The 24,678-nt window shown below is 40.6% G+C and overlaps 1 protein-coding gene across 1 annotated transcript; it reads right to left on the bottom strand.

Annotated features, from left to right (window-relative positions):
* Positions 1–19,558: 19,558 nt before the first annotated feature.
* LOC130625117 (uncharacterized) lies at positions 19,559–24,136 on the bottom strand. The gene is made up of 2 exons (XM_057440190.1): positions 22,319–24,136; positions 19,559–22,258 (listed from the first exon to the last, which is right to left on the bottom strand). The coding sequence occupies exons 1-2, from the start codon at positions 24,134–24,136 to the stop codon at positions 19,559–19,561; spliced, it is 4,518 nt and encodes a 1,505-aa protein (XP_057296173.1).
* Between the last annotated feature and the right edge of the window lie 542 nt (positions 24,137–24,678).

Raw genomic sequence — 24,678 nt, 5'->3', positions numbered from 1 at the left:
CCTTCGCTGATTCTCCATTGTCTTCCCAAAGACCGAATTATTCATCAGCTTGAAAAAGTCCTTTTCGAAGTCATTAGTTGATTTGGTACGCAAATCAGTGTTGAAATCTATGTACGACTTCAACCACGCACTCTGATCAAATCTCAAGACCCTATGAACCTTCTCAAGAACAAGACCATGCTTCAACGCTTGATCAAGCGCACGGATATGAGTGATATATTTCTTCTTGTCTGAAAGACACGGTGTCAGCTTCTCGACGCCATTAATGATCTTCCTCTCGGGCATGAAAGGAAGGTCGTTATGAGAATCATGAAGCTCCCGTGGATAGCTAACATCAACCTCAAGGATGTACCCCTTTTCACCGTTTTCCACAGCTAATTGTGAAATCAGTTCGGGTGTAAAATCAGAAACCACGTCATCAACCCACTCAAACCCTCCGGTCGGCATCTTCTGAATCATGGCCCAGCCGTACAAATTATTTGCATCTAGGTACTGGAGATAGCTATTCATCTCCTTACTCTCAGATGTGTTGGCTTTGGTGGTATATTGTTTTTCCTCTTTCGGTACAGACGGTCCCCAACATACCTTTTCATACAAACCCATGATCTTATCCTTCACGGCTCTGTAAGCTTTACTAGTTTTCACCTTGATGACCCTAGGTACATGTTTCATCAACCAGCACCTCAATTCAATCAATTTTCTTTTTACAAAAGGCACGGTTTTAGCCATTTCCTGCTGCTCAAATAAATCCATGCAATTCCCATCCGATGTGTTGTACTCGTCCCCCATATACTTATTGTTGGCCTTGGCGTAGCGGTGGACAGCCTGACACAATCCACCCCTAATACCACTCTCAATGAACATGACCATCTCCATATCCGACAATAAATCTAGACTAACCTTGGTCTTTTTCAAACACGCCCTCCAGGCTAATCCCGGAGCAGTGTAAAAGTGAGCCGGGTCTAGATCGTAGTTTCTCAAGCATGTTTCTCTGAATGTCTCAAACACATCACTCAGAAGCAGAACATCCGTCTTGAGATAGATATCATGATAAACGCCCATATTTTCAACTTTCATGTCCTTCCACACCTTCTGGGCATGCGCATAATCGGCATCGCTGATACCATTCATGTTCAGCTTGCTGTAGAAATCATCCTTTGACGGGAGCTCAGTTTCATTAAACCTATCGAATGAGTTAACATACTCATATGGGTATACACCCTTCCTTCTCATTATGTTGAATTCGTCACCATTGAAGAATTTTCTAAGGTTTTTGCATTGATCATCTGATAGGTTGTCAGCCAGGGAGCTTAGGCCGCTTGACATAAATCTAAATGAATCGATGAATCTCAGTTGTATCTTTTTGTCTTTGGTCTCACCATTTTTGTCAATGTATTCACCAACCTTAACATCCGTAGAGAAAGAGATATATTTCTCCTTATTCTCCGCGATTACACCCATACCATCTTCTCCGTACTTCCTAGCAAGCTCCTTAATGAATAAATGCGCATCGTAGCCACTCAGATTGTGGAAGACAACCGGGATATAATTAGGTACCTTATACCGCAGATTACACCCCTGATGAGCGGCTCCACGAAACTTACCGGTGAAATGACAGTGATCCCTAACCTTGATGTCATCCTTGTCATCAAATTCCTTCATGCAAATGTGGCACACCTCGGCTCTATTGAAACCGTCACGCTCCTCATCCGTCAGTGGATCCATTTCTTTCTGAGGAAACATGTTATATAACCTTTCCGCCTCGGAAACCACATGATCCACAAAACGCGTAACACAGTCCTCACCGCGATAAAGATTAAGAGGGTTGGGAACGTCACCATGAGCATATTTACTATAACAACAGAATCCGGTGGGAACATGTTTACCAACTTTCTCGGTGGATGATCCGCATTTTCTCTCATCTTCTGGCAACTCTTTTGTAAAAGCTTCGAAATCGGCATACATGATGAATGGGGCTTTGACTTGAAACTTACCATCAGTGAAGGTTAAGGTGCTACCCTCCTTAGGGAGTTGAATCTTAGCAGCATCGTTATTCTTGCAATACTCAAAGTGCTCATCCCTTTTCTGTTCGCTTTGAAAACCATAGAGACAATTCAAGCAATAATACTCCTTATTTTTATGCTTTGAGTTAGCCTTGCTAAGTACACCGCTCAAGTTCTTAACAGCGATATAATGTCTCTTATCCCCCTCACATAGTAAAAACAAAACAACCGTCTCCTTACGATCAAGATGCTTCGACTTGCGACACATGTAGATACCTTCTCTCTCATCCTTTGTCAAAACATGCACAGCGACATCGGGGTTCCTCCTCTCGAAGAGATCTATCTTGTTTAGCGCCATTGGGAAAGTTAGACCATCCCAATTATACTTATCATGCTTCTTAAGGATTGAGATCCGTTCAGGGTGATTATCGATCTTATCATGATTGAGAGCAGCGATAACGGCCCATTTGAAGCATTCTTCATCCTCGTTATGTGGGTTAATCACGGATCGCTTACCACTGAAGTTCTCGGGCAGCGGCAAGTAAGAACTACCTCTAGTTAATTTTAGTTTGTGAAAGTCCACATGCATATGTAGGATCCTTTCGATTGTGAATCCGCTGGCAGGTAGAGCAGGGTTTTCAATCTGCTCGATTATCTTTTTACGCATCCGATCGAAAACATCGGAAATGTCATCGTGGGCGTGCAGTATCTCCATATAGCTATTGAAAGCTTTATCAACATGTACACACGGGGCTTCGGTCGAGCTGGTGTCCTCCCTTACCCACTTCACCCACAAGGTCGCCTGAGTCTTCAGCGACTTCTTCTGCCTGAGCACGTCACTCATCAACCTATTTACGACGTGCTCGACCTTTTCGAGAAAGACCCTGACATTCTTCCCACCATCCGAGTTTATTTTGAAACGTTTGTATGAACCTACAAAAGCTTCTTCAATGGGGGTATAGGGGTTTTTCTCCTCCTCCTCCTCCTCCTCCTCCTCCACCTCTTCCTCCTCTTCCTCTTCCTCTCCACTGCCCTTTTTATACAAACCCATGATCTTATCCTTCATGGTTTTGAAAGCTTTGCTCGATTTCTCCTTAATATCCTTAGGTACATGATTTATTAACCAGTCTCTCCATTCGATCAACTTGCTTTTCAAATCCATGTCTTGTTGGCTAGTGCCCGGTCTCGGTGCCGGTATGGGTGCTGGTGCCGGTCTCGGCGCTGGTACGGGTCTAGTGGGTCTCGGCACGGGTATGGGTCTAATTGGTCTCGGCGCTGGTACGGGTCTGGTGGGTCTCGGCATGGGTACGGGTGCTGACACAGTAGTGGGTGTCAATAATTCGATCAGATCGGCCTTTCTGAGCCTTGAGTAGCCACGTAGGCCGCGTTCTCTAGCGAGAGCTCTTAATTCAACAACTGTATTTCTCGAAGTCATGCTTGGTTGTGATATACGATTTTGTAATCTTTAAGATGTTTGGCTATGATATACGATTTTGTAATCTTTAATCCATTTTTCTAAAAATCGTAAACCGTGTTGGAGGGTCGTGAGTGTCCTAGTTTGTGGGGCAACCACCATGCTAAATTGTAGTAAAACACGCTTTGTGATACATACATCGATACACCATGGGTACCCACCCATTGGCACCTCGAGGGTCGTGAATCACATTTGTTACCCGTCTGAGTAACAAAAAATGCCCTAACAATCCGACCCCTCAAATATATTGTCTAATGACAAGATCTATTGATGCGCGACATATAGGGCATTTATCCCCCCTCTTCTCCAATTTATTTGCGCACGATAAACAGCAGCAAAAATGCCCTGTTCTACCATGAACAATGGTGGCGGTCTTTCGTTTAGAAAGACAAATGATACATCTATCATCTTCATCAATGTCATCGTCTGCGTCGTCCTCATCATCATCATCAACCTCAACCCGTGCTGGTACTGGTCTAATCGGTGCTGGTACCGGTCTTGGCACTGATACATTTGGTCTCATCACGGGTCCCGAAAATTCGGTCACTTCGGGATCCGGCATCCCTATGACGAGCGGTAAAGTCATATCGGGATATCTTGCGGGTACTGTTGTTAACAATAATTCGATCAGATCGGCCCTTCTGAGCCGAGAGTATCCACGTAGGTTAAGGTACCTCGCTCTGGCTCTTAAATCAGGGACCGTGAAAAGATCAAAGTCATCAATATATTCTCTACTGTGTATCAAATCGAGAACGATTCCTGAAGACATGCTTGGCTATGATATACGATTTTGAAAAACTTTAAGATGTTTGCAAAATCGTAAACCGGGGTGGAGGATCGTGAGGGGCTTCGTTCGCAAGACAACCTCCCGGGGGTTGCGCTGCTCCATGGTGGTAAAACGCGGTTTATGATACTGACATCGCTCCACCATGGATCGTTTCCCGGAGTGTAAATGTGGGTGGGTACTCCCCCAGGGAAAAAAATCAGGACCTCCGAGGTCGCGAGGATCGTGAGGGGCTTCGTTCGCAAGACAACCACCCGACCCCATGGCGGTAAAACGCGGTTTATGATACTGACATCGCTCCACCATGGGTACCCACCCACCAGCACCTAGAGGGTCGTGACCGCTCCACCATGGGTACCCACCCACCAACATTTGTTACCCGTCTGAGTAACAAAAAAATACCCAATCACTTGGATCTTTTGTCGTTATAACGTTTTTGAGCTTTTAGATATGCCTCCCTGTTTTTCGACCTCCACCTTGAACAGTATCCATACCATTCCTTCTTGGTATCCGGATCGATGGTGTAGGATGGGTCGAGATCATTCTTCTCAATCACCTCAACCAGTTTATCCTTTCTCATACCCACGATATACTTAATTCCGCGGGATTTGGCAACCTCTCGCAACTCTCTCAGTTTCATCAATTTATAATCCGGTGTGGTATCCATGTCTGACATATTAATATAATATATAAAAAACTTTAAGCACTTTTATCGTACCACATCATAAGACAAAAAGGAGATAAATAAAGGTGTGCATAAATAAAACATGTCAAAACTTCAAGAGACTTACTATCAACCTCAAAATTTATGGAAAGGACAAAAGGCTGTTCAGAATTTAAGAGTATTCGGCTTCGGGCCAAAGGAGATTAAGAAGTGGCTATCAAAGCAAGCATTTTGGCAAGTACATTTACCCGCCCCAAAACATGTTGAAAGACCACATTATGAAGTTACCACCCCTAATGATTTACATCAATTCGATTTATTGTACATGCCCGGTGACATACTGTATGGTAATAAATATAAGTACATTTTGTCGGGAATCGATGCTGCTTCCAGATACAAGGTAGCCCGACCTTTGAGGACTAAGAAAGCCAAAGAGGTTGCCGCTATGATTGAGGACATCTACAAGGCAGGACCATTAACTTATCCGAAAACTTTCCAATGTGATAACGGTTCAGAATTCAAAGCAGATGTGACAAAGCTGTTGGAGAAGCATAAGGTTGAAATTAAAAGGGCGACTACAAAATATAAGCATACGCACACAGCTTTTGTTGAGGCGTTGAACAAGATACTTGCCGAAAATTTATTCAAAATACAAGATGCCCAAGAACTGAATGATTCGGAAAAGGTATCATCTACATGGGTTAAGCATCTGTATAAACTGATTGATAGGCTAAACGATACAAAGACGCAGATGATTGATATGAAGCCAAAAGATGCTATTATAATGAAAGAGGTGCCTTTGGTTAATCAAGAGAGCTATCCACCTGAAGTAGAATTACCTAAAGATGGCCTGTATAGATATCTACTACAACCTGGCGAAGAGCATGATGATGGGCGGAGACGGGCAACCGATAGAATATGGTCGAAAAACACATATAGATTGCGTGAGGTAATAGCGCAACCTGGTAACCGTGTAATGTACTATGTTCAAGACGGACCCGGACGGGCTTTTGTAAAAGAGGAATTGATGTTAATACCTGAAGATACAGATTTACCTCCTGATTATGTGCAAGGTTGGTGAAAAAAAGGGGACGATATCTTTACCAGAAACAGGTAAAGATGATGCCGGGGATCGCGCGGGTCGGTCGGCAGATAGGGCCGCTATGGCTCAGTCTTGGGGGGGACGATCGCGCCGCATAATGTCACAAACCGCCTTACATATTAATTTTTATCGTACCACACGAAATATGCGAGCGGTGTACATGCACACATCACTAACCTTGATTTACGGTCCTTCTGAGGCTTTGAACCTCGTCCATTAGACTTTTTTCAAACTGGTTGCGAGTTTCGCTCTCCATCTTTCTGTCGGTTTTCATCATCTTTTTCAGAGCTTCGTAGTATATACCGCTCAGGGTTTGAAATTCGATGTGACTAATGTCATCATTATTCAGAGCCCGCGAGACGGAGTTTTCAAACACGGCGATGGCGGACGTCGCAACATCATATAATTTCATGACCTTGTCAAGTTTGCTCCGATATCTTTTAATCAGTGCCATGACGGAACCCGTGAAAATGGTTCCGGACAGTGCTACGGCTCCCAATCCGACGGAAGCGGGGATTCCGATGAGCGTGGCACCGGTTACCACCGAACCTATGCCCGAAGCGACGGTTAGGGCCGTGGCGCTGGCATTTAAAAGCACCAGTCTGTGTAGCGTCTTGTTATATTTCTCATATTTTGTATTGAACTTATCACGTAATTTTCTAAGCTCCCCAAGTTGAGAGTTCACGGTATTAGTATTAAACTTGTCCTGCTCGCTCGAATACTCGGGAGCCGTGGGTAGCTTCGGATAAATCTCTGCCATTTGGTTACTACAAAGAAAAAAAACTTTACTCTAAATAACCTATATCCAGTTTATCCAGATCCTTGAGAGTTCTATGATACGTATCACACAAATTCTCAAAATCGGCTCTACAGATCCGAGTGTGCCAGAGTAGCGTTTTATCGAAAACATCGATGGCATTTTGTACAACGCGATATGCGGCTCTTAATTTGATAAGTTTCTCCCGATATGTCCTAACATATTGGGCGGTAACCGCATAGGAAGCCGAGCCCAATAGACACATACCCGAATTCCACATGTAATTTCCATGGGTACCGCCCAAATTTCTAATAATGGTCACCGCGGTCGCTATCGAGCCGGTAATTGCTGCGGTTCCGGATAATCCCTCCAGAATCGACCATATGATCAGAGATCCTCCGTGTTCGTGTGTCCTGTCTTGGAACTTACCTCGTAATTTCACCAGCTCCTCAAGTTGGGAATTGGATATATCCGTTTTAAAAGTTTCTTCTCTGGTACTAGAACTCTCTGCCATTTCTATTATATTAGAAAAAACTATCCTTTAAATAAAATAATGGCGGACATTGATATTGATCCGTTTGGTGACCATGGTCAACCCGACGAGGGTACCGATGACTCCACACCTCTGGTACCGAGGGAGCGCACGCGTGTGCAGATACACACACCTGATGAGGAGACATCATTCGGCGGAGGAACCTCTCTGCGCTCCAGAGTTACTAGTGAGCGGGTTAAATCGCTCTATGAGAAGCTATTAACTATATATCCAAACGAGAACCCGAGCGTGATACATACCGATCTGTTTGAGACTCGCGATGGCGAATTATAACAGACCGCTGACACATGGCGGATCTCTAAGGTCTACCGGTACCATTGCAGATATACTGGGCAAGAAAAGGCTGCGCAATTTGGGGTTCGATATACCGAAAGGTAGTATAACCCCCCGACAGGCCGCTAGGCTAAACAAAATAGAAGAGAGACTACCGTCACCGGATAAAATAGAGAATGCGACGGATATAGAATTAGAAACCATGTCCGGGGAGGTGGTGAACAGTGCCGAGGATTTAATTTCATTGGTCAAACAACAATCTGTAGACCATGAAGCAACCCAGACCGGTGATCTATTTGAATATCCTATGCGTGAATTGCTAGGATTGGATAGATCATTGAGAAACATAAGAGGAAGTCTTCAGGATGAAGTTGCAAAAAAGGTTCAGCTCGAACAGCATATTGACAGAGAAAAAAACAAGTTGGAAGAGATGGAAAACACACCAAATATGACCGAGGAACAACAAAATGAAGCGAAAGAAAGGTTGAAAGGTTTGCAAAATGAGTTGAAAGGCCGGCAAGAGATTATCGATATTCTCAAAGGTAAACTTAACAGTCAAATAAAAAGCATCAGGGAGACGATTACCAAAGTACTTGACAAAGAAACTACATTGGGTGAAAAGATACGAACGCTATTCCGTGAGCAGGGTATCACCATCGTCAGTGTACTAACGGCATTTAGTATGGTTATCGGCCTTCTAGTTGAAACTTTGACACCAGGGGGTGGGGGGTCATCCACCGGTAATACAAAAAATCATGAAAAAACCGAAGGTGGTGCGAGGGAATGGATAAAGAACAAGCTGAGTGCGCTAGGATCTCTCCTGGGTAGATTAGCAGGTGCCGCAGCCGCATCACTGCCCGGTATAATTGGATCCATCGTATCGTGGATCCTAAATAGAGCAAAGGAAGCCGTCGGTTGGTTGAGTCAAAACCTGTGGGCTTTGATAGTTGGAATCGGAGGTCTGATATACACCTACATGGTTACAAAGCGTTAGCCATACTGAATATATGTTACATGACACATGTAACATAATACCCGCGGCATGGTACTATTTTTCGAAATACCACACGGCGCCGCCGACACCGATCATGCTTAGCGCGATAAATGCCAATTCCCGTTCATGCTGGCCATTGCTGGGTGTATAAAAGTCGCTCAATACGGGCTTGCGCGGAATATCTGTGAGAGGTGACCCTCCAAATACTTTTTTATATTCCCGCATCGCGTCATCCAGCTCCGTGAATTTACCCTCGGCCTTCTTCTCAAGTCTGAGCTTCTTATTGATAAAGTCAACCCTCTCTTGTCTTTTACGTTGCCATATAACCTGAGCCTTTTGCAGCTGCTCTATGGCCAGATCATGCCGCTTCCGTTCCTTATCTATCCTATCCTTTGATAAACTTGAAAAGAGGTAGCTTGATCCGGTGAAGGCCAAAGCGTTCGCGAAGGCACCTCCCAACATCATTGCAATTGAAGCCATGTTTATATAATCCGGTATAATATAGTGGCGTTATTTTAATACGATAGCTTCGGAGTCTATGACATCAGAGTCGTCTATGACCTCGATATCCGTGTATTCCACCTTGGGTAAAATACTCTCAACTTTCTTACGTCGATATAAAACCCAGACCAACCATTCCAGTATTCGCAACATTATATATTTATAGTTTCAGGTATAATTTTTTGCTTAACTAGATATTCTCTTGTCATTTCACTTGCGGCGACTATGGCTACAAGCTTTCCGGTATCTTCCAGGTCAAACTTCTGAATTGAGGGTGGTGTCATTTTTAATACCTTTTTCCCGAGCATTGAATAGCCTACAGCGAAAACGCATACGACCGATGCCTTATAAATATCGTTTACTATACTTTTCTTATCCATGTCTTATATTTACTTCAAGATTATAGTATCGCGATATTATCCCTTTATTCCATTTCAAGCTTACTTATTCTCACGGTTTTTTTAGGATCGGAGGGTGGTGGGGTACCCTTCACCTTAATATTTTTGTCCTTATTTTTATACACGAAATAAGCACCAATTAAGACAAGTACTATCACCCCACCACCACCCATTATTGTGTAGTTCACTCCGCCGTGTTTGGGGCCATCTGTCACGGAATCCTCGATGACAATATCCTTAGGATCCTCCAACTGTGTCTGAGGTGCTGAGTGTGTCTGAGGTGCCGGCCGGGTTTGTGTCTGAGGTGCCGACTGTACCTCCGTCTGTGCCATGAGCCATTTTTTATATTCCTCCCTCTTTTTACGGTTGTATTCCGCCAACCTCTTACCAGATTCAACCTTTTTAGGGTTCTTCGTTGTCACCTGAATAGGGGTCTGTTCCTCTGACATCTTTATTATCTATATCTATATTATTATTTGCGTTTAAATTTCTTCCAGCGATATAATGCCTACCTGTAATTAGACCCACACTGATTGGTGATAGTAGTGATCCGAACTTATAAAAGAAATCGCACGTGAACCTTTGAAGGGCGGAGTTTAGGAATGGGTCATTCTCCAGGTCATCACTCAGAGCTTTTTGATTTTTTATGCCCAGAGCCGCACAGGCACCCAGAGAGTACATGTGGATTATTGACTCTCCAAGAGACTTTACCATTTGACCAGATAGTTTAGCCTCGTATATGGCGAAAAGTTTATCCACCTCACCATTCCCGAGCTTCCGGATCCCCTCCTCCGTATACATCTTCCCCAGATACAGCTTGCTATTTCCGGTCAGCACGCACTCGAGCAATTTCTGTCTCTTCCCATCATCCTGTTCATCCCGTTCATCGATAAAAATTAGGTTGTCAATTGCTGTTTCAGCCATTTTCAATAGCGATAGGTATTTTTTAATACAAAAAAGGCAAAAACTAACCAATAACAGCAATAGCGCCACGGCTGTCACCAGTAATGTGAAATTTATATATTCTATCATGGTACTATAGGAGTCTATAGGAGTATTATAGGAGTATTATAGGAGTATTATAGGAGTATTATAGGAGTATTATAGGAGAGTCTTATAGGAGTCTATAGATCTGTTAGATACTTTTGTTACAAGAGTCTTGTAACAAAAAACATCCAATCTAGCAAATCACGTGAGTTCTTGGATGTTCCATCCTCATGACTAAATGTGTATATTTTCCATCTTTTAGCCTTTCCTTAACCTTCTGGATCTCCGATGATTCAATGACATCATTCTCTTCGTGGATGGTTGCGAGATCATGTCTGTCCTTCGGATACCACACATATAACATTTTTGCCTGCCTTCGTAAGTTCTTCGGTATCGCGGTGTATGATTGTGTGAGTAGCCACATGGTGTGGTTTCGATGCCGACCGCTGATGGCCAGCTCCAGAAGCGGTTGCCTCTTTTTGTCCAGTTTCTCATCCGCGATGATGTCGTCGATCAGGAATAATGTTTTGTACCCGGCACAGAAATCCGTCATCTTTTGAATCCATTCGTACAACATGCCCATGGGCTCAATTAGAATCACATATCTGTCGTTCCAAAACCATTTTCGACACATATATGTCTTATTCCATCTTAATGTTGGACATATAATCACAATGAAATCAAAGTGATCAAAGTATTCACTCTCTAGTAGCGTTACAACGCGTCTGGATTTTCCGCAGCCCGTGGGACCGACGAATAATGCCGTGTGAGGATCTTTCATGTAGTCCATCTTAATATAGTACATCCATAATTTCACCGTTTTGAATATTTAATTGAGCATCCATGATTAGATATATGTAGGCGTTTAAGGATCCCGCGGTTTCGGCCGTCTTTTCAACTTGCAGTGTGATGCCCTTGCTCGCATTTTCAATCCGTCGGCCGGTCCCGTGCAGTGAGTTTTCATCTATGGTTCTGAAGTCCAGCCATAGGGCATATTTCGTGGTTAGGTAGTCCGCGACCTTCACATCATGTAGTTGCAGATGTTTCTGTATTTCACCGGCGTTACCATCCCTTTGTTTGCCCTCCGCGAAATACTTGCATATTTCACCATAATGCTCAAACGGTTGCATCCCCTGAGCGAAAAGTTGGTTAGGCTTACCCTCAACTATGGCGGATACCTTTTTGATCTTGGGATTGTAGAACTTACCGGTATCTTGTTTGTAAGCTTTCTCTTCCTCAAACAGAACCAATATACCCTTCAGGGACTTGCACGGTGTATTGAATGACCAATTCCACGTTGTGTCCGACTTATCCACCCTAATTTGTCTATGTCTCAGAAATCTGTCATAGAGTACGGCCATGTTTTGGTATTCATTTGAAATGAATCTGGCGAGTGTGGGTTGTGTCACAATCTCATATTCGAGAGATATGTTGGAGATTTTGTATTTAGCATCCGGCGCGGGTGCCGATGTGGCACCGGAAGGTTTGGTTGGTGTTGATAATACTACCCTGTCATAATTGTTGAATGTTATCTCATAACACAGCCTATTACCTAATCCAGCCTGATAATATGGGATCGTGCTATCCAACATTTCAAAATCTAGTGGTATGGTGAACTTGTTTTTGTATGCATCATAGATTGCTTTGTCCGCTACCTCTGATGCGTCTTTATCCGCGGCTCCAACTCTCAGTTTCATGCAATTTTCCGTGCACCCTTCATCAAAGATGATACCTTGTCTTATTGCATTTCTTTTTTCGGACTTGGTTAGCCATAAATCTCTGTAGCACCCGAAAAGATCAAAGTCATCAATGCTCAGAATCTCGGTACCCTCGAACTTGATAGCTAGCTTTTTAACAATTGCCCTTCCTATGTTAGAGACCAATGTTCTCTTCGTGTCGACTTTTGACTCGAGTTCAACGTCGAAACTTATTTTCGAAGTACCAGGAACAATGACATCATCGTTACCTAAATTAGGGAACCTAATCAGGAGTAACTGGTTCTGATCGATCTCACTTGGGTTGTGAGTGACAATTACTTTTTGATGCGTTCCTTTTACGCCATGTGCAGTTCTAAGTGAACGCTCTGGGTTTAACTTTTTCCCGTATTCCATGCTATTCCATATTACTTTTATTTTATTTTATTTTACTTTAATTCGGTTAATGCTATTGTATCATCTGTCCGCCGTATCTCTTATGTGTAGGGTAACTGCTGTCTTCATACCACCCCATAGCCCCTTACCATCCTGACCTGTGACTCTCATGGTAAGTGATTGAAGTAAACCTTTCTTTAGTTTCTTATATTGCGGATTTTTCGGTTCAATATATGTAAAATCACCACCATACTCGGATATATGATATGTCATCAGGTTGTTGCTATATTCACCATCTTTAAGATTTAACGAGTTATCCAATTCATTAAGATTAAAATGTAGTTCCGTTATACCCCCCAGATTGAATATTTTACTCAACTTAGAGTTTCTAGCTAGTTGTGTTGATTTTACATCACCTCTAACGATTGAATTCAACTCCCTCCCCGTGTAGTGCTGACCCTGTTGTAACCTAACCGTGGTAACTCCGTCGGCCAAGGGTATATCTATTGGAGCTGTAGCTACATATGTGACATTATCCGAAAACGTCTCCACGATCGCAACCTCCTTTGTACCATGTGAGTTGTCTATCGGTTGATACAAATAGATTTTCTTCTCGCTATTTACGTCCTTTATTGTGATATACATTATTATATTAGAGATTGTGAATATATTTAAATCAAAGAATGGATGACATTTTCAGATATAACCCGAATGCGACATATAAGCCAAATGGAGGGCGGGATCTTCAAATATTGGGCGCTAGGGATCTGTACAAACAGGCCATTATTGTGTCTGAAAGTGGCTCTTTCCCCGCTTCCTTTCCTAATATTTTTACCAATTATGAACTTAGTCATAACGCGCAACGTATGAGAATTTGGAATGAGCAACCTTTTAGATTATGGCAAACCCAGCTAAATTTCGCCACTTGGTGCGCTTCAAGTGCCTGTGGGGTAAGTTCGGAACACCTGAAGGATGGTAGATCTATGGTCAGGTCAATATATCGTTTTCATGTGTATTATCACATTAGGCGAATCATTAAGCGCCTACAGACACCTCTACCCTTTGAGGATAGCTTCAATCGATACGACAATCCCTATTCAAATGAGGAGTTTTTAAAAATCTGCGGCGATTATGGAGTTGATCCCAACCCCATGAAATACAGGGGTCAGAACTTTTTTAGCTCATATCAAAAAAGACGTAAAGAATATCCGACTCCGGGGTTAAGTTATTTCACAAACGACTCCATGACGCGGTGGATTGTGGAAAAATCCGATGGATTTACAAAAACGGGCCTTGTGAAGATCTCGAGCAGTGTCAGGGCCTATGCATATCTTGTTCTTAGTTCTCAAGCCTCAGCGCGATCCTCCATCCTTGGTAATGATTCAAGTGCTCTGACCGCCCAAAAAGTTTTTATGAATAACCTTGAGGACATTGTTAACCGTAGGGTCGATATTCAGGAGGACATTAAACGTTATCAGGATACGTTAAACTACGCTTCAAGTAAGGTTGATTATTCGGTTGGACAAGGTATTTATATGTTACCTAGTGACATGAATCTCAGAATTAAGACCGGTGTGGTGGGTTACAACAACAAGATTTTGATATCGGGTGAGGATCTTACCATCGGTATTAATCGAAAGGTCAATGTTACCGAATCACATAAGATAACTAAAAAGAAGCCGGTAACACCCGATCATCCTGATAAACACATTACCGTACACCACGTGGATACTACAGATAAACACATTACTGCACCTTACCACAAAGATACTCCTCCTCCTCCTCCTCCTACACACGAAGATGAGAAGATCGCTCTTGTGATTGTTATGACAACGGGTTATTTCATATGGTATTTGTTTAGATAAAGATTGACGTCAATTAAATGTCAATCAAGCCAGAATAACAATAGAGAAACAATGCATTCCTTACATACCAAATATCCTTAGCAACGGCTACTTTCGTTTTGACTTTTTTCTTATGTAAACAACTTTCTGGTATGTAAAATATGTAAAATATGTAAAATCCTATTGTTATAAGCGTTTGATTGACAGATGGTAGATAACAAAACTGCTTTCCGATAGAATCTATAAAGTGGTATAAAGAGATGTAATCGTGAATATAAACACAATGGCTTTTCCAACAGTTGAAGAATTTGAACAAAACATAGAACAAGTTACTCCGATCATAAAGTGGAGAGAGCTGCCTAAAAACGATATTTACCTTGTTAAATATGTGAAAGAGATGGAAATATCAAGACCTGGTGCTCTTTCTGAAAAAACTATGTATGCGGAGGTTCAAGATAGAATGGGAAATAAATATAAGACATGGTTGCCCGCAAGACTTTGTGATGAATTAAAGGATTATAGTTTCAAGGGTGATGCCTTTGTCAGATCAAATGGTCTCAAACAATCTCAAAATAATCATCAAAATCAATTCTTCAGTTATGACATTATGTGGCGCTAAACCTTGCAATCATCTTTACTTGTTTCTTGTAAAGATAGACACACACACACATAACACTATAAATTATAAGGCACGACAGATGAGGGTGGGGAGGGACCCATGGGGAGGGATGGGGGCCCGGGGGACACGGCGGGGGTTGGGGGGTTGGGGCGGATCCGGACATTCGTAGGTGCTAACGGATTTTATAGACTCTTCTATCGTTGATTTGACGTGGATGATCCATAATTTGACGTGGAATGGTAAAGTGCTAAGGGGATCTGTCCTAACATCCGCCTTTTCCTATCTCTTGTCTCTATTCTCGCAAAAAAACATGACAGAACGTTGATTTATATGGAAACGCAATTAATTCAAGAAATTATCTAAAGATGAGTTAGGTTTGTCCAGTTTAAATTGAACTTTTAAAAATCTTCCGTCCGACACTAAAGTAAGAAAATAAATAGAGCTTTTTAAAAATGAATGTTAGCTCGAACTTTAGTTCAATCTTTAAAGAAAAACAAAATCATCGTAAATAAATGCCAAGGAACATCATAAATAACTTCATAAAATACAGTTTTGAAGGCTGCAGTTTCGTTCGTTAGGATAAGAATATTAACCTTTTTCCGTCCAACACTAAAATAAAAAGACAAGTTTTTATCTAGTTTTAACGGAGAAAAACAATTCATCCAAGTCCACCTTAAAACTGGGAATAACTAGACATAAAAACATTCTTCGTGAAACCAATTTTTGCAGGATGAACATTCTAACCAATCCGTAGTGTTATCTGAATGATAGGAAGCAAAACACTTTGCACATTGGTTCTCTTCAACTGTAGTCGAAACGTTATGATTACAGATCAAGCCACCAGCCTTGCTGTACCAATGAGTTTAATACGGCTCCTCATCAGCAGCAGTTTTGTAAAATGCAATTGAGGAATCACCACGTTGGTTGATTGACCTCTCAAACTTGTGAATCTTAAGGGTTTCGGGGATGGGAGAAGCGGCTTCTATACCTTCCGGCTCCGTGATTTCCGACTCACTCGGCATGTAGACAGTGATCACAGATGGAACAAACTGCGAGGCAGCTTTGGCAAATTCTTTCGAGTTGTAAATCACAGCCTTGTTTGATTTCACCTTCCGAAAAACGACATTTTTTTTTTAGCGTACCTCCAACCCCATCCATCGGTCCTTTTCCGTGGTGACGCTCATTGTAGAACCAACTCAAACTTTTATCAGCGAGGATGGTAGCAGATAGAATCTTGAACACGAAACGCGAACGAAATTGAGAGCCCATTCCATCACTCCAAACGATTAGGCGATGAAATTTCCGTTTAGTCCATTCTTCAGCAATCTCCACAACTTGTTTCAAGGAGCTTATCGAAGTTATGCGATTGTGATCTGAACTTTCGGTAATAACGACAATGCTTTTATGATCTAGCTTTTGCTCTTCGTCCAGGAAATAACAGCATGATGTAAATAAGGAGAAGCTCTGGTGACCAAAATAAGCGCTCTGAATTGTTGAAGTTCGAAAGTTCTAAAATAGCTTAAAGAGCAATGGAGTGACATTATTTATTTTAGTGTCGGACGGAAAAAAAAGAATCGCTTTAAAATAGTCTTCACATTGAAAAATCTTGACAAGTTATGGATGTATTATCTGTGTTTCTTTTCTCCGAAAGGGTTTAATTGATACTTAGCAACAATTTCGGTTTTAATAGACTTTCTTATAAACCGTGAAAAATATTCAAAGTTTTGTGTTTTTAGAAGTTCTTGAAAGTATTCATTTTTATTGGACGCACTTTAATTAAAACAGCTTTATTTCAATCTATTTTTTTAATTATTTATCTTTTTTGGACAGTTTTTTAATCCCTCCTCCAACTCAAACAGATTTGAGACGTTCAAAAACTTCTTTTTTAAAAAGAAACGCCGGTGCACAAAGTAATAACATATAACAAGAACAACAAACAAAGACAAAGATAACAGATTAAGACTAAAACACAACAAACAAACAAATTCAAAATGAATCAACTTGGCACATTTAAAAGAATAAAACTTATCATTACATAAGGATCCTAAAACGGATAAATTTTGAATTATTGTCAAAAATATATACCTCACGGGTAAAAGGTCAAAGACAAATGAAATTATTAAGGCTTGGTTCTCCTGTGGCACTAAAGAGCAAAAGCGGTTATCATATTATCATACAAGGTTAGCGAGAATCCATGTATGTATGTAATGTTAGAAATAGAAGTTTTTGCATTGTTTTATAGGTTATATGTTTTATATATAATGAGACAAACCTCTGTGAAAATAAAAGTTTCGTAAAATAATTTTTAGAACACTGCTAGTAATACAGTCTATCTAATTTGTGAATATATTATTAAATCAAGAAATGTATTACGAAAATTTAAATGGAACAAAATATAAATAAAAAATTCAAGTATTGAAATCACTGATGAAGTGTAACAATCATTTTGTAATTGATAGGTTATTAAAAAAAGGAATGGTGTGGTTTTGGAATCAACCCTTTAAAACAAATTTTCTTTAAATCTTCTTTTTTGTGATGGAATAATAAATATTTTTCCATATGCTTTTTCCTTTGTAACAATTCTTTCTTTCTTTTTCCCTTTTATTTAAAGCAAAAAGGTAGCTTTTCGATACCCCTCGTCATAGCTGTATTTGAAAAAGATTTCCTCAGGATTGTTGTGCTCAAATTTTAATTCAACGATCTCTGACTTGTAGACTTTGTTTACTTTCCTACTTGACATGCTCATTCTTTCATTTAAAGCCTTTTGTTGATCCTTTTCTTTGGCAGTCATCTCTCCCTCTGTCCCATGATGCATCACAGATTTGTACTCAGGAAAGACGGATACATTTTGTAAACAATGATATCTCTCTTTGTAGTTTAGAATTTCTAGAAAACATCGATACTTTTTGAAAGGCCATTGAGAATTCTTTTCTATTCAGCATGGCTTTATTTCTAGCCATCGCGTTGCCATTCTCACTATGTGGAAACCTGACACGAGATAGATTGAATTGATCATCATATTTGATAGCGTGATAAATATTGTGCGATTGTTTTGTTGTCCTCCACATCTATCGCAAAATAGAAGAACATCACAAATTCCATCTTCGGATCTTTTTTGGATGAACTTCTTCTTGCAACTTCAACTAACCTCTTTCAACACTGTGATTCATTCTAGAAATAACAGTAAGTACCAATGTTATCTAGCTCGGTGATGGCAAGATTGTGGTCGGTTAATGCACGTGAATAGTAAAAGGAACTTGTTTGGCCGAAGGGAAATAGCAAAACCTTTTGAGACCTGTAGCAGGATCATCAGTATTTTCACCCGCTATTTTTTTACAGGTTTCTTTAATCTCTCGAAAACAATCTTATCATGAAGATGGTTCTTTTGTGACTTTTCAACTTCTTTATCAATTTGTGTCTTGTCTAGATTGTTATGTGCCTTACGTGTGTAGCATTTATCTTTCTTTCGCCTGTTCAATCTTTAAATAAAATTTTTCCTTAAAGACACCATAACAAAACGCATACCCCTTTTTGCTGCACCACTTACTGTACATTCCATACATTTTAGCTACATTTAGTTCTTTTCGTAAATTTAAAGAATCATAAAATATCAAAATCAAGTACCTCGTGTACTCTACTCGTTATCTTTCTCAACTATACTCTCTAGAAAAATTGTACAACAAAAAAAAAAGAATGCGGGGAAACCCCGAAAAAATAATAATGGCGTCATTATTTACATACTCCCCCCGTTGACATGTCCGATGTCAACACGGTATGACTAAACATAAAGAAATCCTAAATATATATATATATGTCAAAAAAAAAACTATAAATACTCTTCGCGGAGTTTACGCATCAACTGTCCTTCAACCGCAGCCTTTCTCGTCGGCCTTCGTTGTTGCTCATCTTCATTGAGAGTGTCTTCAGCGGGTTTTTCAAGTTCACTTTTTTCAACTTTTTCAACTTCGTTTTCAGTCTCATTTGCTATTTCAAGTGGAATCAGTTTTTGAATAGGACGCGTTATCGTAGAAACAAGTCCTTTCTTGGTGTTAACCCGAATCTTCGCACCACGAATAAATCCGTCCTTTCCATAGATCAGTTCCGTAACTTTACCCAATGGCCATCTACTTCTTGGCAGTTGGTTATCATCTTTCACCACCACGACGTCGTTCAACTTTAAATCAGGTGTTTCTCTGCCATCCTTTCTGTAGAAGTGATGTTGCCGTAATTCGTTCAAATACGTTCGATAAAATCGTCGCCACTGATCGTCAAGCACTCGTTGTACATAAAGTAATCGTTTCGAGCACTGGTAGGTATCATTCATTGGGACACATTCAGCACCAACAATGTTCGAGCCGTAAATCAAATGCAAAGGTGTGATAGTCTGTCCAAGATCGTCCTCACTCTGATATGTAAGTGGTCTTGAGTTAATCGATGCTTCAACTTGGCACAGAACTGTCTCGAGCTCTTCGAAAGTCAATAGTGCCTTCCCAATGGTCTTACGCAAGGCGGTTTTCATTGATCTGACGATCCTTTCATAAAATCAATCGGGTTAGTTTCAATAGACTCATGTCTCATAAATCTTTTTACATGGTTAGATTTAAACGTTTTAAAGTTATCATGCACAACCGTAGCAGGCGTTCCTCTTCTGGATTGAAATCTTTTGAAAGCTCTAATGAACGCTGGCGTCTTTAAATCGGGTGAAAGCTCAAAGTGCACAGCTCTAGTAGTAGCACATGTAAGTATTAATACGTATACCTTTGTCGTGTTTCGGTTCTCGGTACGAATGTAGAGTGGACCAGCATGATCGAACCCAACGTGTTCAAAAGCTCTCGAAGCGCAATACCTGTATTCTGGTAGATCTGGAGTCGGTGGTGATTTAATAGGTTTGCCTTGGTATCGTCGACAAACAATGCACTGTCGTAAAATGGATTTGATTGTGCGTCTACCTTTCGGAATCCAAAACTTCATTCGTAACATGTGGAGTGTCGCTTCTACGCCTTGATGAAATGTTTTTTCGTGGGCATCTTCAACCAGAAGTTTTGTAAAATGTGAATCACTCGAAAGAATCAACGGATACCTTTCGTCATATGAAAGCTTTTTATTCTCACCAAAACGTCCTTTAACACGTAAATCTCCTTTCTCATCTTCAAACAACTTCAGGGCGGACGAAAGTTTGTTGAAGTAGTTTTGGTTGTTTCGAAGTTTTCGTTGATTGTTTGTAATCAAAATATCAAATGCACTTTTGTATTCTTGAGTCGACAGTTCACGATCGTTGCATACTGATAAGTCTCTTTTTCGAATTCGATTTAACAATTTATTCGCAAATCTGTAAACATATCCAATGGTAGTTATAAGCTTTTTCAGTGAGCTAAACTTAGTCTCGTCTATAATATCATGTAACTGCGAATGACAATGATGAGTGGAATGACTAATGTTAGTAGTGACATGACTTTTCTTCTCTTCTGACAAAACATCGAATGAATGTTTGTTGACATGAAACTCAGGTGGAACAAAGCTGGAATCAGACAGAAATTCAGGACCGTTTAACCACAAATTTGAATTGAAGTCACCAATTTTGTCTGGTCTGGTAGGTATATCACTGGGGTTATGAATGGTGGAAACGTGAAACCATGATTCCGATGGAATGACTGATCGAACATAAACAACTCTGTTTTCTACCCATGGCTTCCACTGCTTCAATTTGCCTTTTAACCAACAAAGGGCAACTTCCGAATCTGACCAACCGAAAAAACGATCAACTTTCAATCTACCATTGATCGCATTAAGCACATGGCTCATCAACTTTGCTAAGAGAGCACATCCTAGCAATTCTAAACGTGGAACAGAATGCGGCTTTAGGGGCGCAACTTTCGTTTTAGCAGTCACTAGCGAAACACTTACGCCGAGGTTAGTTCGTATTTTTGCATAAATCACAGCAGCGTAGGCAATCGTCGAGCTATCACAAAATCCATGCAGTTCAATTGATTGAATTTCATGACGCGGTTCACAGAATAAATAACGTGGTATCTCAAAAGTTTGTAAATTCGAAAAATCGTTCAATATATCTCTCCATTGTTTAAGCAGTTCCCCTTGCAGTGGATCATCCCAGTCGGACTTGTGTTGACAACATTTCTGGAAAAGAACCTTTACTTTGGTGGTGATTGGTGCGATCAGGCCCAACGGGTCATAAAATGAAGCAGATATACGTAAAATGTTTCTTTTTGTTGGAAACAGTTCTTTCGCTCGTTTCAATAACTCGTCAAATCGGTACACTAGAATATCTCTGTCGATGTCCCACTCGATCCCTAATACTTTGGGGTTAACAGTTTTGTCGCTATTCGGTTCAGAATTCACGTTCTCAATTTTATCGATAAAAGTTTGTAATTCATTGTTATTAGTAGCCCATTTTCGCAAATTGAACCCTCCTTCTTTCATGATTTGTTTACTAATTTCGTAAAGTTTCTTGCCTTCAGTTACGGTATCGGTACCGGTTGTTAGGTCATCGACGTACAAGTCATCCTTCAAAACATCAGTAATTTCGGGGCAGATAATTTCGTAAGTCTCCAAGTGGTGTTGGATTGTCCCATTGAGTAAAAACGGACTGCACGTTAACCCAAACACGACACGCAGAAATCGATAGATAATGAGCTTTGAATCGTTCTCGGTAGGGTTTTCTTTCCACAAAAAACGAAGATAATTACGGTCTTTCTCAGCGATTTCAATATTCAAGAAGGCTTGTTGAATATCAGCAACTAAAGCGACGTAGTTCGTACGGAATCTCAGCAGAATGTCAAATACCTTAGCAAGTAAATTAGGACCAGAGTACAAAATGTCATTGAGGGATGGTTTGTGAACGGCACAAGATCCATCAAAAACAGGACGAACTTTCGTTGTACTTTTATCTTGGCGTACAACCGGATGATGCGGAAGGTAGTGAGCATTTTCGCAAGCTATCTCACTTTCTGGAACTTTTTCTATAATCTGTTTCGATTCGTAGTCTGCAAAAACGACGTTGTATTGCACAGCTAAATCAGGTTCATTTCGTAATCGTTTGTTAACAAGAGAATCTAAGCGTTGTTTCGAAACTGCAAAATTATCGGAAAGTTTATCATGATCAGGACGAAATGGTAATTTGGTCACGTAGCGTTCACCGTTGAATTCAAGAGTTTGTTTAAAAGAAGATAATACGTTTTCGTTTTCTCCGTCACCGATCTACTCAATTTGCCAAAACTTGTTCAACTCGTCACGAAGAATTGTGTTTTCGGTATCAACACAGCAGGCGTGGACTTCCATGCAGCTTGATTCGTTCGCTTTCGACTGTTCACCTCCGGACAAAATCCAGCCAAGTTTGGAATTGATAGCGATAGGACCGCCTCTCGGATCTCGAACAACTTCGCCGGTAATGAATAAATAATAATGGTCTAAACCAATCAGAACGTGAACATTCAGTCTCGTTTCACCATTTGAAAAATCTGCTAATTTCAACCGCTTCAAGTGTTCGTAATTATCAGCGTAATATTTCGCATTCTGATTTAAGAGAGGAGCGCAAATGTTTGGTACGGCAATGGCTTCGATGGGTACGGTAGATGAGCGGTCAGCGGTTTTTACATACAACTTAACAACGGGTAGCTCTCTCGATTGGCTGTTGCTATGGCCAAAAGTGTTAATAATTAATTTCTCCTTTCGAATTGTTTCGAAATTCAGTTTTTCTTTCAGTTCATTTGTGACATATGTTCTCTGGCTACCTGAATCAAACATGAATCTCGTTTGTATGTTCCTGCTCTCCCTTTCTTTCGAAACAAAAGCTTTAGCCGTCTGCAAAAGAATTCCTTTGTTTTCTTGGCTGATGTGATTCGCGTTGGTTTCGTTAGAAGGGTTTTCCTCCGAGCCATTGTTGTCTTTATCTTTTCTTTCGGCACGTTTTTCTTTCATACACAAAGAGATGTGGTGACGTCTTCCACATCTATTGCATATGTAATTTGAACAACAGTTCTTTGAAATGTGTCCATGCTGCAAGCATAAAAAGCAACGCCCTTCCTTTTTCATAATTTGCGAACGTGTTTGTACGTTGGTAACTTTTGAACACCTCGACGGAGAGTGAGAATCGTGACAGAAAACACATTTTTTTCTGTCCAAAGTCAATAAGCAGTCTGCGGTAGAAATTCCTCCTCTCTTGTAATTTTCACTGGGAGTTTGTCCCTTGCCTTTCGCGGTTACAGTGCACCTCTCTCGAGCTTGCAGTTCGTTATTGATAAAAAAAAGCATCTTTTCAACGGACCACTTCTCCTCTCCAAAGTTTCTAGAAATAATCTTTTGTAATTCGTTGGGAATTCTTTCGTTCAGAACCGGAATCAATAAACTCAGCATTTCGCTATTATACTTCAAATTTTTCAAATATCGAATACAGTTCTCAACATCATTATAAAGTTTTCTCAATTGTTGGGTGTTATCCATTGATCGTACTGACTCAATCTTCAACAGGGCTTCCATGTGCGCGTTAATGAGCACCTGTTCGTTGCCAAAACGGTTTCTAAGCAACTCTATAGCATTTTCGTAATTACTGTTCGTCAATTCTAACCCAGAAATAGTTGATAAAGCGGTTCCTTCGACGTATCTCTTCAAATAATTAAATTTATCAATTTCATTCAAACTGTCATTGTCATTAATGGCTGAATTAAACTGGTCCCAAAACGAGGGCCAATTCAAAGGGTTCCCATTAAATTTGCTTAGTTCTATTTTGGGTAGTCTCATCGATTTCTTTTCAACAGACCGTGTCGATTCTGTGGCTGAAACATGTGGTCCGGTAGCGGTAGTAATAGTCGCGAGACTCATGTTCACTAATAGATAAAATTCTGTAGCCTCCATAACGTCGGTTTCGATCTCTTCAGCCGATAAAACACCGTATAGCTCTTCATCTAACTCCTTTAACTGTTTAACAGTGTCAATTAAAGTGGTCTGTAAAGAAATAATTTCTGCTCGTTTCTCCTCCGAAAAGTCCTTAACTATGACATCAATTCGCTCGCGCAAAGTGCTCGCAATAGACCGCAACCCCTTTCGCCTTGCACTCTTCCTCGTAGTCGCAGTAGACATAATGAAATTTAATGTAATGCAAAAAATGAAACCAATGAAACTGGAAGCATGAAAAATGAAAGTTTTTGAAATTTGACGTGCAGTACACAATAAGACGATTTCAGAATAACAAACACTGTCTAAGCTAAGTTAAAGTTCATAACATAAATCCACCAATTCGAGCAAATAATATCCACACAACATCACAAGTCCACCAATTCAAGTAAATATCCAAAAATAATATCAAAAGTCCATCAATCGAGCGCCATTTAAAGAATCATAAAATATCAAAATCAAGTACCTCGTGTACTCTACTCGTTATCTTTCTCAACTATACTCTCTAGAAAAATTGTACAACAAAAAAAAAGAATGCGGGGAAACCCCGAAAAAATAATAATGGCGTCATTATTTACAGTAAATACCCATATTTGGAATATTTTCTCAACGACTTTGAAACGGCTGGTGTGTTCAATTACTAGCTTCTCTCTCTCTCTCTTTGGATGTTGTATGATTTTTTTGCCGGTCGATGGCAAACGCAGACAAAAATAGGGCTCCAGTATCTG

The sequence above is a fragment of the Hydractinia symbiolongicarpus genome, chromosome 14, assembly GCF_029227915.1.
Source record: "Hydractinia symbiolongicarpus strain clone_291-10 chromosome 14, HSymV2.1, whole genome shotgun sequence".
In the NCBI taxonomy this organism is placed as follows: domain Eukaryota; kingdom Metazoa; phylum Cnidaria; class Hydrozoa; order Anthoathecata; family Hydractiniidae; genus Hydractinia; species Hydractinia symbiolongicarpus.
The sequence above is the reverse complement of the archived record's forward strand: the minus strand, read 5'-3'. Positions and strand labels throughout refer to the sequence as shown.

Coding starts and splice junctions, on each gene's coding strand:
- LOC130625117 (XM_057440190.1), bottom strand. CDS start 24,136: ATGTCTACTGCGACTACGAGGAAGAGTGCAAGGCGAAAGGGGTTGCGG. Junction 22,259..22,318: donor TGGAAGTCCACGCCTGCTGT/GTTGATACCGAA, acceptor CAAATTGAGTAG/ATCGGTGACGGAGAAAACGA.